Genomic DNA, 17,812 nt, shown 5'->3' with positions numbered 1-17,812 from the left:
GGGCATGAAGGGCCAGCCTCACGCACCAGTTACAGCCCCACTCTATATTCTCCAGAGACGTGGTTCCTCACAGAGCAGACAGAGACACCCACATCCGTGTCTCTGTCTCCTCCATCCCTGCTCACACCTCTCCAAGGCTTCTCCCCTGAAAACGGCTGCCTGCCAGCTGTTCACACGTGGGTCGTCCAGGGCCCTCATCTTATGTTCACAGGCTCAGTTGTCAACTCTAACGCTTCACTTTGAAGCTCTTTCACTTTCTACCATGCAACTGGGTCCACACTTGACAGAAACCACACTTTGAATTCTGAGTTCACATCTCTTCTCAGAGATGTCCTGGGATACACAGGCCCGCCCTCTCACTGTATGCCGGCAGCAGCAAGTCAGATGCCTGCATAGTCCCCGAGGACACGGGGAGAATTCTCACCCTGCAGAGGGCCGTGCTGCTAAACAGCAGTGCGCCAGGGCGGGAAAACTAAGCCTATTCCACATATAGCATGTTTGGCCGTGATGGAGTTATTTCATCTTAACTCCACCCTGAGTCAAGGAGCCTGAGGCAGCAGCCCCACCATGCCCTGCTCATGTCTGTTTTTATCATCACTATCAGCATTCTTACCACCGCTGCCACACCAACACCATCACCGCCACCATCACCACCATCATCCCTGTTCTTGATCCCTGCAGCCGGCCCACTGCCTTTGGGTAACAAGGAGTCAGCAGTTCACGGCTGGCAAGCCCCACTAGGAAGTGATCCTGCCACTCTAGCCCCAGAATTCCCAGCTCAACTTTTCAAGGTCTGCTTGAGGAGGTCCTAGACCCTAGACCCTGTCCCCCAGCCCCGGCTGTGGCTGCTGTGACTTTTCTCCTTACTCACAAACTCCCCTGGGATTTTTACCTTCTGCTTTGCTGTTTAAGGGACTAAGGACTCAGAGGCCCAAGCAGGTGGAAAGTATGCTGAGAGACACATAGAACAGAGTCCCTAATGAGGCCAGGCAGGCCCCAGGCCAGCTGGTCACTTCGTAGCTTTTGACACTCTCTGGCTTTCCTGAGCTCAGAACCCTCAGGAAGAGCCAGGAGTCAATGAGATGAGGAGGGTTACAACATGGGGCGAAATTCTTCTACTGAATGGCTCTGTGAATGAACTAACGTGAGATGCGGGACAGGTGAAGTAAGGGGAATCCCGCCACTGAACGCATAGATGAATGAATGCTGCTTGCTCACCCCTTTTTGTCATCTGACCAGCAGCTGACTTCCCGTGAAATGTCAAAGGTTCCTTTTCGAGCACGTCTTATCTAACTTATTGGATGGGGTTCTTCCGCTAGTGCCTGTCTGGTCCAGGCTGGCCTCCTTGGAGCAAATGTCAAGTTTTACTGAATGGGAATGTTGCTTTGGCCCAGAGAAACTAGGGGCAGCTGGAGCCTGCAGGGTCTCGTAGGGCAGACGCAAGCAGGGTAGGAGCTCAGCGCAAGGTTCTGTATCTCAGGAGAAACTGGTGAAACTCCCAGCAACGTGGCACCGCCTCCAGTCCTGGCACACCTCGCCCTAGTTGTGTTCTGGCTGGTTCTCCCAGGATGTAATGAAAAAGACTCCAGGGCACTGGGTCCCAGGTAAGGATGAGATAAGGAGGGAGGAGATGGCCAGCCTCTCAGACTCTACCAGCAAAGCAGGTGGCTGTCACGTAGAGATGAAGAAAAGGTACCTGGAGGCCAGGTCCTCCCCAGGCCTGGCTGGGTGCACAGCATGCCTGTGGGCAGCCATCATGGGTGCAGGCTTGTGTAACTTGTGCCCTGGGGCCTGTTTGCCGAGAGGGAGAGGGGACTCTCACTGCTGTGTAAACACAGTCTGCAAAGGCCTCTGCGTTCTCACCCCTGCGGGTCGCAGGCTTATCAGGAGGCCTGTCTGGCAGTTAAAAGATGTTTCCCTGCATTGTGCGGCTGCATGGAAACCAAGGCATGGCAGCCCATGGGACAAAGGAACTCAAGTGTTTGAAATGCAAAAATATTTTGACCTGGCTACATCATTTTTCAAAGGAAAAAAGTAATTCACGGCTCACAATCTACTTGCTAACCCACAGGAAGTTCTGTATTTCTTATTAATTCCCCAAGGCCTGCTTTTCTATGTGAGAGGTCGCCTATGAGGGCCAGGGTGTGAGGGAGGTTTATGACTTCTCTTTCCACCTCTTCCTGTTATTTTTTCTTTTTAATACCTTGTCTTGCCGAATGAACATTCTCCACAGTGCTGTCCCAGGCCTTATCTTTGGGGTCCATACTGTTGCAGAGTTTGAGTGGGCACACAGTGCTGGCAAGTCAGGAACCAAGACCCTAAGGAACTAAGTGATTCACCCGGGTCCACCCCATGGCTCTCACAGCCCTCTGCAAGCAGCCTCTCCTGGTTCTTGATGTCCTGGGTAATGGCTGAATCTGGAGAGGTCCTCAAGGACTCACGGCTGAGGCAACTATCATCACCATACTGCCGTCTCACCACTATCTCCTTCTTCAAGATCATTACCACCATCATAACACCCACCATCACCATTTTCACTTCCATGGTCATTATCATTACCACCACCATTAACCTCTATTACCACGCTATCAGCATCACCGTCGCCATTCTCACAACCACCGTCCCCAACCTTTGTCTCACTGTGTGCTATGAACCCATGCCAGGTACTGTTTCCCACATGCTCTGTACACAGCAACCCATGCAAACGGCTACAGCTTTGAAGTGAGGACTGCTATTCTCTCTATTCTAAAGATGAAGAAACCATGTGCTCAGCAGGTAAGTTCTATGGGAACTTTTGACTTCCACGGAGTCCTTTTCACTGAGGCCCTCATGCTACAGTCCACATGAAATTTCTTCAGCATCTCACAGAGACAAACCATGGAGAATGAGATGAACAAAGCTCCAGAGGGCCTCTGAAACCACACTTCCATGATGACAGGCATGCACACTGCTCAGAAAGTCTGCCCATAGGCTACAGGGCAAGAAGACCTGCTTCGGTTGGTGGAGAAGCAGTTTCCCTCTGCTCAGAAGGGGCTCAGTGGAGTGAACAGAGAAGCCACCCTGCCCTAGTGTGGAGACCCATATGAGAGAGGGAATCACAGAAAGGAAAAGGGACAGTCATGCTGGCAAGCCAGGGACCCAATGGGACAAAGGCCTCGAGGGACATTTGAGTTAGATGCCAGCATGAAGGCTGGGGGTTTAATAATGAAGTTCCTATCCATGACACTAGGTATAGGAAAATGGGGCCACAGCACAAAAAACAAAACAAAACAAAACAAAAAAAAAAAACCAAAACCAAAACAAAACAAAACAAAACAAAAAAAAAAAAAAACAAGGAAGAGGAGATGGGATGTCCCCCAGGCTTTAGGAGGGGCCAGGAAGGAACACAGGGTTCCTTTGTATGTGTTTCCTGGGAGGCCCAGGAGGTGGGCTGCTGGCTGCCAGGTCAATGCTTGTTGGGTCCTCTCTGGGTACAGTGGGTACTCAAGAGCATGAGTCCACCTGGATAGGAGGCCTCCCCCTCCCGCACTGGGAACAGGCTTCCACTTTGTACCTGGCTGACCTTGGAGGAGTGAATGTACCTGTCCAAATCAGCTTTCCTGTAAGTACACAAAAAGGAAGCATAGCTACTGCCTTTCAGAGTAGCTGTGAGGCCCCTAGAGCTCCTGAGATGTGGCCCAAGAACAGGCAGGTTGGCTTCGGCCACCACAGCCTCAGAGCTACCACGGCGTGACCGCCAACAGACCAGCCGCACCTCACGTCTCCCCTGTACACTGAGCCCCACGAAGCAGCCGCACCTCACATTTCCCTTGCACACAGAGCCTCAGCTATGCCCCCCCCCACATACAGCCACAGTGGGCAGTCTCCTCACAGCCTGCCCTGGCCCCACTCAGGTGGTCTCTGCGGCCAGCTCTGTCTCCTGGAGCTGCACATGGACAGCCACGGGACAGAGGTGCTCCACGCCCCCAGCCCTTCTCCACTCCAGGCGCCGCCAACCCTGCTCCCTCTGCCGTCTAATTTGATGTTTTCTTCCACCTTGCCAGTTCCCTCTCACTCCTGCCTCTGCACTGCTTGTCCAAAACAGAAGTACAAAGGGAGGAAAGCTATTCAAAATCCCTCCTCCTCGGTTTATTTTTGCAGCTCTTTGGGGTGCCTATGCTTCAGATTCTCTTCCGATAATTATCTGCCCTTTCAGGGCCTTAGGAACCCAGAGTCCCCAGGCTGGAGGGCTAGAAGGAAGCCCTGGCCTGGCCATGGCACACTGGACCTTGTAAGGAACTATTGCAACTGCAGGCGCTCAGCCCTTCCCTCCTTATCCTTGGAGTCCTGGGAAGTGGATGCGGTAGCCTTTGAGCCCCACCCCCACCGCCGGTCTGTGATGAACATCACGCCACACTCTGTCTAGGTGATCATTTTCCATCCCCGACAACGCAAACATTTCTGAGGCTAATCCTCCAAGTCTCAGCCATTGCTCAGAAATAGCAGAGCCGAGGCGCCAACATAAAAGAATACGTCTTGCTTTTTATGACTTCATTTATCAAGGCACACTGGAGCAACACCTTGCTAACTGGATGAGAAGAAGCTGTTCCGCCGGGGCGCGGCAGGCTGATGGACGTGGGTGTCAGGTGGATAACGAATCCCGTTAGCATACAAAGAGGCTAAGGCAGGGAGAGGGTATCCATCAGGGGAAAAAAGAGCATTAAATAAGAAAATGGCAGATTGTGCTGAATCTGTTAAATTAAGAGCCGCACCCCCACTTACCAGAACCAATTTGTTATCCTTGCACTTTCTCCCTGTCTATGGCAGAGGACCAGCCCGGGCCTCCTGGCTCCCTGGTACTCGAGGGCACAGCCCAGCCCACCTGCACACGGGCACTCCTGCCTCAAAAACCACAGGGCAGGGCCAGCAAGACAGCTCCGCGGGTAGAGGAGCTTGTTGCGAAGCCTGATGACCTAAGTTGGAGCTCCAGGACACGCATGGTGGAAGGAGAGAGAATTAACTCCAGAAAGTTGCCCTCCTGCCTGCCCCACACATATAGCCATGGAACTCACATGTTTGTGAGCACAGACACACACAAAATGCAATGTAATGTGAAGCATAAACAGACTACAGTAGAAAGGTCACTGTGGAAAGCCCCAGCCGATACGGTGCAGGTGACTGGTGGCTGTGGGTGGCCTCTGAGACACCTACAGCTCCCGGACCCGCCGCACCCGAGGCTTGGAGAGCATCACAGGGAGGGGCTGGGAGGATGGCGGCAGGCAGAGGACTAAGATGTGCGCTTGAGACTGTGTTTTCTATATAGGACGGGGAAGGTGTAGCCAGGAAATGTCTTGTTTGCCTAAACAAGAGAGAGGGAAAAAAAGCCCACCATCAGTTGACACGTATGGGGCCTCATCAATTACACGCAACTGATGGCTGCTGGAGACGAAGAATCAGTCTTCTCCGGGGTGACCCCTTGATATAACCTGTGATATAAGCCAAGCCCAGAAGGTCAGCCCTGACGACACACGAGCAGCAGTAAACCATCCTAGCAGGTAGTATATACTGGGTCATGAACACGCATGTGTAACAGTTACAACTGGACAATAGGTACCCATGAATCTGAGAAGCGGACGGCTCTCGGGAAGAGTGGGGGGGGGAGGAGAGGGAGAAAAGGACTATGTAAGTGCAACACTCACATACAAAATTCTCAAAAAAAAATCTTAAAAACTAAAAAAAGGAAAAAGACTGACAAATTAAAAATAAAAACAGCACTGAGAAGATACCACAGGAAGGTTGTGGAAACATCTCTCCATGAGATGTGCTCGGCTTGAAATGCAGCACAACAGAAGACACAGCCTAGCAGGGCCCACTGTGGGAGCAACCGGGTTCTCGGGACCCCAACTTCACAGGGGAGAAACCCGGAGATCAGCACCCCGGACAGCTCCCTGCTCCCCACAGTAGGTGCTTGAAGAAGGCTTGTTCAGTGGGTGAAGGAAGCAAAGCTGGGTTTCCCCTGTGAGGGCTGGAGAGCCCGTGGGGAGAGCTGCCACACCGCTGCAGCAGCCTTCAAAGCTCAGTCCCACAGAGTTCTGTTTTCTCAGGATGCCCAGTGTGATTGCAGGATGGAAGGCAAAGAGCTCTGTGGGATATGGCCGTGGAGACTGACCAGGAATGTCCTTGCCCAAGCTGTTTCCATTTGGCCCCAGCTGGCAGAATGTCACCCCAAATCCAGGCCAGTGGGACAAAAGGCCCCATTTGAAGGCATTAAAAAAATGTAACTCAACAAACCAAGCCTGATGACCATTACTACCAGTGCTAAGAATGTCTGCCATGGGCATGCTGCTGTGCTTGGCAGCTTGGGACATACTCTACATGAGCTAATGTCTCAGAGCTGCAGCACACTTCATGAAGTTATCATCTAAAACAAGCCTCGCCAGGAAGTAGCCTGACACTGGGGATGTTTCCTTCTAGCCTCCTCAGGCATGTTCATCTGTGTGTGTTTTCCACACGGGTGTGATCTGCCGCTTTGCCGAGATTACCTGTGCACAGGCTTACATCAGGCATGATATGCAGAGATGAGGGGTTAATATCAGCTGTCTTACTAGCCAGCCTGGCATCCCTCCCTGAACAGCTCATCAACTGCCCAAGCTGGCGAGCCAGTGGACTCTAGGGCTCCTCCTGCCCCTACCTGCCCAGTGCTGGGCTCACAGGCATATGTTGCTTCAGCTGTCTTTTTAACTGAGTTCTGTGGATCTGAACTTACACCTTCATGCTAGCACACAGAGACCCTTGCTGACTGGCTCATCTCTTAAGGAAAATAACCACTCCCCGTTCTGACAAGCTCTGGCTCATGGAAACACAAGCACAGGTGTGGCGCCCCTCGCAGCCCCGCCCCAGCCCTCGGCTTTCCCGACGGTGAGCGCACTGTCCCTGCAGCACTTAGCATCACACTTGCCCATGCTGTACTTGGCAACTGGCCGGAATTCGGGCTTACAGCAGAGCTAACGCCAAGGAGATCCTTCCCTGGGTTTGAACATACAGACACTGCCTGGCATCTCTTGCCATCAGCCTATAGCGTAGCCGCAGCTCTGACCAGCCTGTGCACCCTGGCCCTTCCTCTTTGATCATTTCACCACATTCTTAGCTGTGCACAGTCGCAGATGTGGGTGCTTCAGTGTGCTTCTCTGCTAAGGGCCTCACCCATAGGTCCGCAAGCATTTAAGATGTCCACTTGTTCTTTCTGGTTTTGTGGTTTGAGCTGGAGGTCCTATCTTTGATGTCAAGTTGTCTAGATGATACTCTGGGGGCACTGGACACTGGGTTGATCTGATTTATATACTCTGCTACCCAACCTTGCAACCATTAGTCAGTGACAACCAGGCAGGAGCTGCCCTGAGTGTCTTCTTTCCCAGCCCCAGGCATGCTCTCTCCCAGCAAAAGACATCTCCGAAGATTCACTTCACATCTCCTGCAGCAAAGCCCACTTGCCTTATATCTCTGGAAGCCCAGAGCACCCACCCAAGGATCACACAGTCACTCTCATGGAGCATGCAGAGCCACAGTTGGCCTGAGCCCAGCAGGGGCAGGGGTGCTGTAAGGATGGCTGTGTGCCCCTCATCCTGTCCATCTCAGCACATGAGGCTTGCTTGACTTGGGCTTCTTTCTCAACTCATCCTGAAGGATGACCAATGCTCTTGCTTGTGACCTGCAAGCTAGCCAGATGTCATCCTAGGAACAGCCTCCTCCAGGAAGCCTGCTGGCCCACTCTTTTTTTGTGGCATAAATTTTAAAAGAGAGTGTTCATTTCTCACCTGCCCTGTTGGCCAAGGCTGGTATGGACAGAAGTGGTCACATACCCTGACACAGAAGTGAGCCCATCTAGTTTTTCCTCTCCACCCCAACCCCCAGGGTCACACACCCCAGGCAATTGACAATAGATATTCGTATCCTATTGGGCCCAGCCATCAGAGGAGAGTCCTGCTCTGCTGAGCCACGAGCACCCTGGCTTGTCTGCTTGAATGAGTCAGAGAGGCGATTTCAAGTCACTGCTCCTAGAATGCTTTGCCAGGCAGCACCACCATGACAGTAGCTCACTGATATATCTATTTTCAACAACATTGCTCACTCAGGCTTGCCAGGTCCTGAACCTGCACCTGCACCGGAGTGCACAGCTATAGTGACTTTGGCTATGGAAGGGTTCGGATCAGCTTCACACGGTGCGTGCAGAGCAACACTGGAGCCATGTGGAGCCACTTAGCACACACTGAAGAGTCCTCGCTACAAACCGGCTACTGGCTGGCGTTTGACAGTGTCCTGTCGCGTCCTGTCCCACCCTGTTGCCCGGATCCCCGTTCAGTAAAGCCAGGCTAGCAGGTGTGCTGGGGGACAGCAAACATGCCACACAGCCATAAACATCCGCCACAAGTGCAGATGCTGTGGATGAGTTTGTGCGGCACCTGGGCCAGGGAGGTGGAACCCTTCGGGTCTGTCTGTCCGACCCCTTCACACCCTCCGTTCCTGCCTCTACTGTGGCCCAGGAAAAGTGCAGTTGTACTTCACACATTAGGGCCTGGAGCCTGGGACAGCTGTGACATCTGCACCTGGGACCCCTCAGAGCAGGCGTATTGGCAGTGGGCGCAGAGCCAGCACCACCCTGAAGAGGAGCAGAGGTTCTCAGCCTGTAGGTCTCAATATTTTGGGGTCAAAGGTCAGATATCCTGGGACATCAAATATTCTCATAACAATTCATAACAGTAGCAAAATTACAGTTATAAAATGGCAGAGAAATAACTGGTTGGGGGTCACCACAACACAAGGAAGTGTTAAAGGGTCACGCAGTAGGAAGGTTGAGACAGGTGAATCAGCAAGCAGAGAGCGCTAGGGATCTCACCGTTTCCCAGTACTGGCAGCCCCCACCCCATGGCGGCCACTTCTTAACCTAAGGCAGGTGCAGTCTGTAACAGTAGAACAGTTTTAGAAGTGGAGGATGACACAGCCTTCCACAACGGCCTGCCTGCCCCAGAGAGCTCCCAACAACCAGGCAGCTGTTGTCTAGGGAAGCCCGCGCCCCAGTCCCACCCTGAGACCCCAGAGCCCACCCACATTCTACCTGGAGAAAAAGCACTAGGAGGTTCTGCCCGAAACACACAAATACAGGGGTGCTGCTTCTGACGCTCTCAGGACCCCCAAACCTGTCTGTGAGGCCTAGGAAGCTCAGCACCACAAGGAGGAAGCAGACTCCACTTGTATTCTGTGAGCAGTTCCTCCAGGGATGCAGGGCTGTCAGCATGCCAAGGCGATTGGCTGAAGGGAAGTGTTCAAAGCATCTGTGGTGCCCAAGCTGCTAGCCAGCTTGCCCAGCCATGTGGCACCCCTGCCACGCGTGGTCGTGATGGGAACTGTGCAATGCAGCAGGTGTCTGGACGGGTGAAGCTCACAGCTGACCCTCCCCGCCTGACTCTGGACTCGACTGAGTCTGTACTCAGGGCGTTTAGGACAGAAGAGGCCGAGGAGAACCTCCAGCTGATATATATTTCTCTCCTAATAGTGCAGCACAATTTAATTAACTCAATATCGCACCCACCTGAAGATTACGGACCGACTTTATTGACACTTCCATCTGGCTCCTATAAAGCCAGTAATGCAGCCAATAAATCCTGCTCAGATCGGGTGCGGGAGAGGCCGTCCCACTTGGCCGTCTTCCCCAATGCTCTCTTGCAAGGGCTGCTCAGGTGACAGTGACAGGGTCTGAGAAGCCACAGAAGGGTCACCTGTATGCACAGAGGTGCCAGTTTGTTGTGAGGACCAGTAGCGGGTCCCTGTGAATTCTGTGCTGTGGATGCCTCTCTGCCCTGGAGACAGATGCTGCCTGATTTCAGACAACCCCGCCCCTGCTCTCTCTCACCTGCATCAAGGAACTGCCATGGCCCCTGCTGGGGCCTGTCCAGTCCAGAGCAATGCTGCTTGCTCCCTGCATACCCGATCCAATCCCCAGACCTTGCAGAACACTAGGTCTCTAATTATTAAGTACAGTTTTCAGAGGGGACAGTGTGCTCACAATTTCAAACTTCAAAGCCACAGGCTATGAAGCAGAAGCATAGCCTGGCTCCTGGGTGGAGGTGATGACGGCTCCCACCCCAGGCCTCCGGGGGAGGGGCCAGTGCCCCAGCTGACAGTTCTGATGCCAGAGAAGACTCTCAGGGGCACAGGCTCTCCCTCCCTGCCAGAAAACCAGGAAGTGTTCTACTACTTGGCGTCTCCCTCCTGGCATCCTTAAGACTTTTCCCTAGAGACTGCCCCAGAGATCCTTTATGGATGCCTCGGAAGAGGTCTCTGAGAAGGCAAATCCTGTCTTATTTCCCACAGAAAGGTAGAAATAAACTGAGGCCCCCACCCATGATGAGCCCCAAGCCCTGTGTACCTCCAGTTGGTGGTTGAGCTCTGTCTCGGCCTCTATCCGACAAGCCCGGCCCTGGAGCCAACACCCACGGGAGCAGGCAATAAATTACCGGCAGGAAATTAATTAGCTGCACCTCTGCCCACCTAATCTGATGGTTCAAGCGGATTTAAGGGAGCCTCCACTGGGGGTGGGCCAATCAGCCTCCTCGCAGCTCAGGAGATGTCGTTTTATAGAGTCATCCCCAAGCTCGGGGCTGCCCATAACTCACGGAGGCCACACTAACGGGCCATTAGTCACCCTTATCGTCATGCAAAGCGGCCACAGTTCGAGGCCCTGCCCTAAGAAGCTAGTTCAAGTGCTGCAAGGGGCTGAGGTCAGAGTCCAGTTGGGCCCCAAGCTGCCTGGACAGGGGCGGCTGGAGCTTTCCCCGAAGCCCCTCCCCCCAGACGGCTTTCTGCCTGTCCCTGGAGAGAGTCCTGGAAGGCGCCCTTCTGGATAAGTCTCAAGTTGTAGAAACAGCATCCTCTGTCCTTCAGGGAGGGGTGAGTGAAGAAGCCAGGCACAGGCTGGTTCCAGAGAGGCAGTGAGGCCCCAAGGCCAGTGCCAGGCCCCTCAGCAGAAGGAGCCCCTTGGAGGCAGCGCTCCCCGACTTTCTGCTGTCTCCACGGGGGTGTCACTCCTCTTCAGTTTGCAGCCTTTGATTCAGCAAAATCAAGGATGCAAACTTCTTAGGAGTCCTTAGTTTCCATGGCAACTGAAGCTGACCTCAACATTATTGTTCTCAAGAGGGGACTGACTTTGCTATATGTTCATTCACTGAATTAATGGACTCCGGGTTCTTTTATCAGCAACCCCAGAACAATGGACAGAGAGACATGTCCTCAAAGGGCTTTCAACCACTGTCCAGCCTTTTGTCCCTGGCTTACTGCAACGAGGCAAGTCTATTCAGCCTCAGATTATCAAAATCAACTCAGGGCTGTCTCTGGGGCAGCTAAACACACTTTGATTTCATAAAGACATAACTGATCCCACATGCAAATTAGTAATTTCAATTGCAGAGTTTGTTGTGTTAGTGGTGTCCCTAATTTTTTTGCTTTTGTTTTTTGTAATAAAGAGAATCTGTAAGGACACCATGGTATGGTTATGTGCTTTGATGGGTTGTCAGCTGGCTGGTAAGGGCAGGAGAAGAAGAGGTTTCTAGGCTCACCTCAGTGTCAGCCCCTAGTGTAACCCAGGCTGACCAAGCTGGGGGTAGGTGGGGAGAGCCTTCCGGTTTCCATAAATACCAGACGGAGCCTGACCTTCAGGTCAGTGCCTTGTTTCGGAGCACCGAGGTATGAGTCTCCACCGCCACACCCTCCAGCTACACGGCAACAATATAAGCCAATTCCTGCTGCACCATCCTTATGAAGAAACGGCCACAGAGGCAAACAGCTCGCTCAGCTGTGGCCCTGTTTAGACCTCGGCATGTGTGACATCCAAATAATTGCCAAAAAAAGCCACCTGGTAGTTGCCCGACTGCCGAGGCTCCCACCTCCACAGCAGACTGAGTTCACTCCCTGGCTCCAGTCATCCTTCATAAGCCCCGAGGCTTCTGGGCTTCCAGTCACTGGAGGCAGCTTACCCAGGACCATAGGATGGGAAAAATGCCCCCAAGTACAGTGGGAGAGGCTATGGCTCTAACACCCAAATAATCATCTCAGAGATTTTCATAACATCAATCAATCACCCTCTTTGGACCACTCGAGGGCTATCAGGCTCCTTTTATGACCTGTAGCATTTTGTACGAAATAATAACTGAAGAGATTTATAGACCCATCGCTGACCTTCTCAATTTATTTTTTGCTTTTTCCATGCCTCCCATCATGGACCAGGAGTGCTGGCTGGGACCTTGTGGGGAGGAACCTTTTCCAGGCCCTGAGTCCTAGTTATAATGGTACAAATCCCTGATTTCTTTATTTGGGGGTGGAGAGGGAGCAGAGAAAGGGAGGAAATAAAAATACGAGAGAAAAAGGTCACTTCCTTTCATTTGTGTTTTCTCCCCAGTTGCCCTGTATTAACACCTCTTTCCTTTGCAAGATGCTGAGAGAAAACAAGATAAAGTGGGACAAAGGGAAAGGCCGTGGGGCCCTGTGTTTCCCTTTTCATATCACTGAAGAGATTGAATCAAAATTCCTTCGGCTGATACTATCTCCCCGGGTGGACTACACTCTTGTTAACGGATAAATTCAAGCCCTCCAGAAAGTCAAAGAATAAATTTAAGCCTTTGCCAAATGTCTATCCTATTGGATTTTGATAAGGCGGCCATTGAGCCTTAATAATGTCTTCCATCCATTTTCTGCGAGCCCTTAACACGGCTCTTTATTCGTCCCCAAAGCCTCTTCTCCCGGCCTTTTTATTACGGGCTCCGACGTGCTCTCCAGGGAGCCTTGCGGCCCAGTGATGGATGGACAGCTTGCTAGATTATCTCCCGCAGATGTTTGCTCTCCAGGAGCCCCGGGCTTCCCTCTAAGTAAACAGACTAAATAGAGTCGCCGCAGAGGGGCAGCCCCAGAGGTCCTGGGTTCCACTGTGGGAAGAGACTTGACTGGGTCCAACCACAGTCAAAGTGACTTCTGGGGAAGCTCAGGTGGTGTGCCCTGAGGGCACAGAGGACAAGGGCAGAGATAGCACTGGCCTTTAGGCACTGGAGGTTTAGAACACAGGCACAAAAGCTGGGGCATGAGGCTGCAATGTTGGGGACAATAGAGCCCAGAGGGACACTGAGAGTAAGAGACAGGAGTTAGTGGGGGTGGGGGAGCAGGAGATGGGGTCCACTGAGGGACAAAGGGAGCAGAATGAAGGGGCAGCCTGATCCCGTCATGGATTCGCTCAGTGCAAGCCTGTAGCCTTAGATGTGAGCCCTGACACGGCTGTTCATGGGCAGCCATGCTCTCCCGGTCCTGGGCCCCTTCTCCTGTGAAGTATGAATAAATTAAGAAGAGTGCAGTGACTCTGTAGTAACCTGCCCTCTAATACTTAATACTTACGGTCACAGCCTCCTCTATCTCTCCTTTCTACATCAACGTCAAGGGCGGAAAGAATCAAGCTAAGTCGGTTGCATTTCACAGGAGCAGACGGGCCGCAGGAAATATACACAGCTCAGAGATGGCAGCTGACCAACCCAAGCCTCCACAGGCCATTTTCCCTACCATATTTTTAACACGAGTGTGCATGTCTTCCTTTGGATGATCCAAACTACCAAAATAAGACCCTAGGACCTTGCTGGATTCATCATTAAAAAAGTACACAGGAGTGAACACACTCAAGTGGGTACCACAGTGCCCAGCTCTGTTTATGGCATGGACTGGACTGGGGACTGTGTGTGATTCACTTCTCCACAGCTCTTGAGTCACAGAATTCTGTCCCATCCCCACCCCTTCTTTTCAGAGAAAACAAATTTATCTGAAGAGGCAAAGGGGGAGGTGGGGAAGAGTCTGATCCATGGTATACTTAAAAGGAAGAGGGAGAGGTGGAAGGAGGAAGGAAGAGCCACTGTCAAAACATCCCCTCCGAAATGCTGCCAAGGTTTGCCTGGAAGGACAGGTCCCGTCCCTGGCAGAGAGCTCTGCCCATGTGCCTACCTTAGTGCACATCAGGCCAGGCTTGTCTGCTCAGCTGGGTGGCAGGACCCTCCAACACATGTTCTGCGCTGGAAGACTCCAGGAGAACAACACTGGGGGGCCACACGGTGCCGGGACAGCGTGCGCGGCAGCCTGAGCTGAGCCCCCACCACTTCCAGGTGGGGGAGTGTGTAAACAGGTCGTGGTGCCCACTTTTGTTCCTGGGCAAAGATGCCCAGAGAGGAGGTGCTAATTTAATTTCATGGGAAGATCCTGAACACGGGTTAGGATGCTTGCATGAACCCGTGCACACGCGTGTCTTCCTGTGCGCAAATGCACCGTGAGCAGTACCTGGAGAGTGAGCTCAGGAAGGCTCAGGAGATGATGGGAGAGCATCTTCTTGCCACTACACAGACTGCAGGTTGAACACCCAGGCATGCCCGAACCTCTGTGTGTGCCTCTCCCCAGGCCGTGTGCATCCTTCTCTCTGCACAGCTCTCTCTGCCTCTGGTCTTTCAGAGCCGTGTTTGTCAACCAGCTATGAGCCATCATCATCAGAAAGAAAGGCGTAGACAATACCTAGTTGATGCTTTTCTTTTGCCTAATGGTTTGCTTACTTAAAGCGACGCTTGAGCCCTCTTTGGGAGTTAAGAGCGCAGCAAAAGGATCTGTTGAATCTGTGGCCCTGTGCACCCCCCCCCCCCAATATTCTTTTCATGTGAGTATCCAGTGAAGACAGTTAAATAAACACAACCTGCCTTTATTTAGTTTCCATGTGTCCGCACGGCCTGCAGCATTCCCACGGGCACTGGGTTCTCTCTGCTCTCAAGAGCTGAGGTTGCCTAGTGAGATGACACCCCGCTTGCTTACACAGTGAAAACGAGCATCTCCCCTAATGGCTTTCCTACACCGTGCAGATAACGCTGTGCCCACGGGCTGCTTCTGTGCTCTGCAGTTCAGAAATAACCAAGATCGCGCAGCTGCCCCGCAGGAGCTGCATAAAGGGTGCTGGTGATGGCCGCGATGTCGTGCTCGCCTACCTTTTTAATGCAGCTCTCCTGGGATGACACCTCCGTATCTGTCAGCATCTGCTGCAAACAAATTGGAAAGGGCTGTTAGTGACTGACAGACGCGGCCTTCAAGCCACAGAGGGCTGTGGACCACGGCAGAGCAGCATCTCTACCAGCATGAAGGCCAGATCTTGTGGCTTCCCTGAGAAATAAAGCGGAACTCTCCTTGGGGGCAATTTCAGTTTCTTTTTTTGTGGGAAAAAAGTAACACCGACAAGAAGTAACACAAGGGAGCAAAGGGCTAACCTGGTCTACAATTCCAGATTGCAATCCATCGTTTTGAAAAAGTGAAGACCAGAACTCTCACAGCTAGTCATATCACATCCACCGTCAAGGGCAAAGTGAAGATATGTATCCTTGATCATTCGGTTTAGTGTCCTTACTGTAACGGAGGTCCTCCATTAGGCTGGGATGGAAAACACCCCTGAGCACGTGTCTCCTCCCTGTAAAGGCTGTAGTCGGCTCTTTACAGCTCCACTTTGGCGGCGGTGTGGCTTTGCTGAGAACTCACAGTGTGAGAACCCACGTCACAGGGTGCTGTGCAGGCATGGCAGCATCTTAGAGCCACCTGGGGTTGCAACAACCAGGGGGCTCAGACCAGACTCTGAGCTCTGCCAGAAACCCAGAGTATGTGGAGAAAAGTCTCTGCTCCAACCTGCCCAGCCTCCAACAGGGTGAGTAGGCTGCGGGCGTGACTCTGTCCCCCTGGGGATTCCAGTTTGGCTCAGGAGGCAGAGCTCAGGGGACCATGAGTTCAACTCTAGGAGACGGCAGATGCAGAGGGAGCAAGCACAGGACCCTTGCGTTAAGTCAGAGTCAGCAGCATGTCACCTGCTCATATTGGCATGGCCTGGGCAGGAGCATGGTCCCTTGTGGTGTATGAGAGCCCTCCTTCCTGTGGCTCGGGACGCCACGACAGCGCCTGGCAGACCACAGGAGGCACTCCCCATCCAGCTGTGGGCAGAGTAGCCCTTCATCCCTTTACTTCAAAGACACATCTGGCCACAGAAGAGGGAGAGCGCCACCCTTGGAGACTTCCGCCCCAGCACTATGCAGCTTCCTTGGCTCGGATCTGCACGGCCATGGCGTCTTACCCTGTGTGCCCTCTCAGAAAACCACCGACTGCCCAGAAGCTTGGTGCGGCAGTGGCGAGACGCTTAATGCTGATGCTGTGCAAACCAACGGCTGGAAGAAACCGGACTCTTCCCTTCTGGGTTGGAAGTCCAGCACCTACACTCACATTCGTAAACTATAGTGTCACTTCCATAAGAATAAGAGCCAAGATGGAAAGCCATACTTGAAAAATAAAACAAGGAGTGATGTCAGGCCCAAGGGCTTTCTTTCCCTCCCCTTCACACTACCCTGAGGTGCCCACGTGTGCCTGTGCAGGCCAGGAAGGAACCAAAATGTGGCATAGCAAACCCTCAATGTCTGGCTCAGCTGTAACGACAAGAGGCCATATTCTAAGTGTTGGGAATTCTAACCAATTGTGAATTTTATGTTTCTCTTAATGAATTCTGAAAGTGTGGTTTGGAAAGTGACTCTAAGTGAAAAGCGAGAATGAGGCCAGGCAAGGTGAATGCCAGGCAAGACTCAAGACTCCAGCAAGGACTCCACTAGGGACCCAGCGATGTGCTCTGCCCAGCCTGGCTGGGTTCTGCCACACGGCCAGCCACAGAAGCCAGACATATCTGAGGACAGTTGTCCCTCTGTTCTCCTCTAGGGCTCCTCTTCTCTCTCAGAGCAAGGCCGCGGTGTGTGCTGTGTGTGCTGAACCCGTTAGCAGACAGGTCACAAGAGACCATGTGCGGCTTTAGGACTAGTCTGAGGAGCTTGCTTGGTGGCATTCCACAGTCGCCTTGTACTAACACACTGATGTCACCTGGGTGCTTGACACTGGAAAGAGAGGGTGAGGGCACAGGGCGGGGCCTCGGGTGCACCCAGCTGCTTTCCTACCTACTGCAAGAGAGAGGGGCTGTTCGGGGTCGATGGAAAGGGTGCCCTGCCCCATCCCTGAGGGATCTCTGAGAGGAAGGGGGTGTTCCTGCCACAGGCAAGCCTCCTGAGTTGAAAACTACTCTAAGGAATGTGGGGCCGAGGCTAGACCTGTGCCTCTGCACACCTGCCTGCTCCGCTCTCTGCGTACTCAGCCAAGCCTCAGATGCCTGCAAGGGCACCAGCAGCCAACAGGCCTCCCCAGGAAGGGCTCACCACCTGCTCACACTCACATTCTGGAGTAGGAGGCTGTCTCTGAGAGGACATTTACGGAGAGAGTCCTTCCTTCCAGGAGGAAAAGGGTTGGCATCTGGAGAGCTGAGCCTGCCTCCCACTGCTCACGAGTGACGGAGACTACAGCACTCACTAGCAGGACAGCCAGTGAGTGGCCACACAGCCTTCTCTCAACCGGCCTGCCGTGCTTTAACTTAGTGGAAGAGAAACTGAGTCCCACAGACCTACGGTTGAGTGTCTCACACCAGAGGCTGAGTAGCCAAGTGGGACGAACCCCAGTTAACCCATCTGTGCCACCATGGCTCCTTCATTCCCAGAAGAGTCAGCACAGCTGTGCAGGGGATGCTGCCTACCCTAGAGTTGGCCATGAGTCGGGGCCACAAAGTGCCATCAACAGCCTCATCCCCAACTCTTCAGGAGTTACCAGGTGGGAGGGAACGGCTAGAGCCTTGCACATTCTAGGTCATAGGGCCTGGCTATCCTTGGGGACAGGCGCTGGGGAGCTCTGTTCCTTGGCTTCCCCACACATC

The 17,812-nt window shown here is 52.9% G+C and overlaps 1 protein-coding gene across 3 annotated transcripts in view; it reads right to left on the bottom strand.

Moving 5' to 3' along the window:
- Window positions 1–17,812, bottom strand: part of Prdm16 (PR/SET domain 16) — a 201,374-nt gene that overhangs the window by 138,312 nt on the left and 45,250 nt on the right. For all 3 annotated transcript variants that reach the window (XM_055615206.1, XM_055615207.1, XM_055615208.1), the window contains exon 2: window positions 15,024–15,071. In XM_055615206.1, coding sequence (XP_055471181.1) covers window positions 15,024–15,071 — 48 coding nt within the window. The remainder of the gene's footprint in view (window positions 1–15,023; window positions 15,072–17,812) is intronic.

The sequence above is a fragment of the Psammomys obesus genome, unplaced genomic scaffold (genome assembly GCF_907164565.1).
Source record: "Psammomys obesus unplaced genomic scaffold, mPsaObe1.curated_primary_1811, whole genome shotgun sequence".
Taxonomy (NCBI): Eukaryota; Metazoa; Chordata; class Mammalia; order Rodentia; family Muridae; genus Psammomys; species Psammomys obesus.
This window is presented reverse-complemented; position numbering and strand designations above follow the sequence as displayed.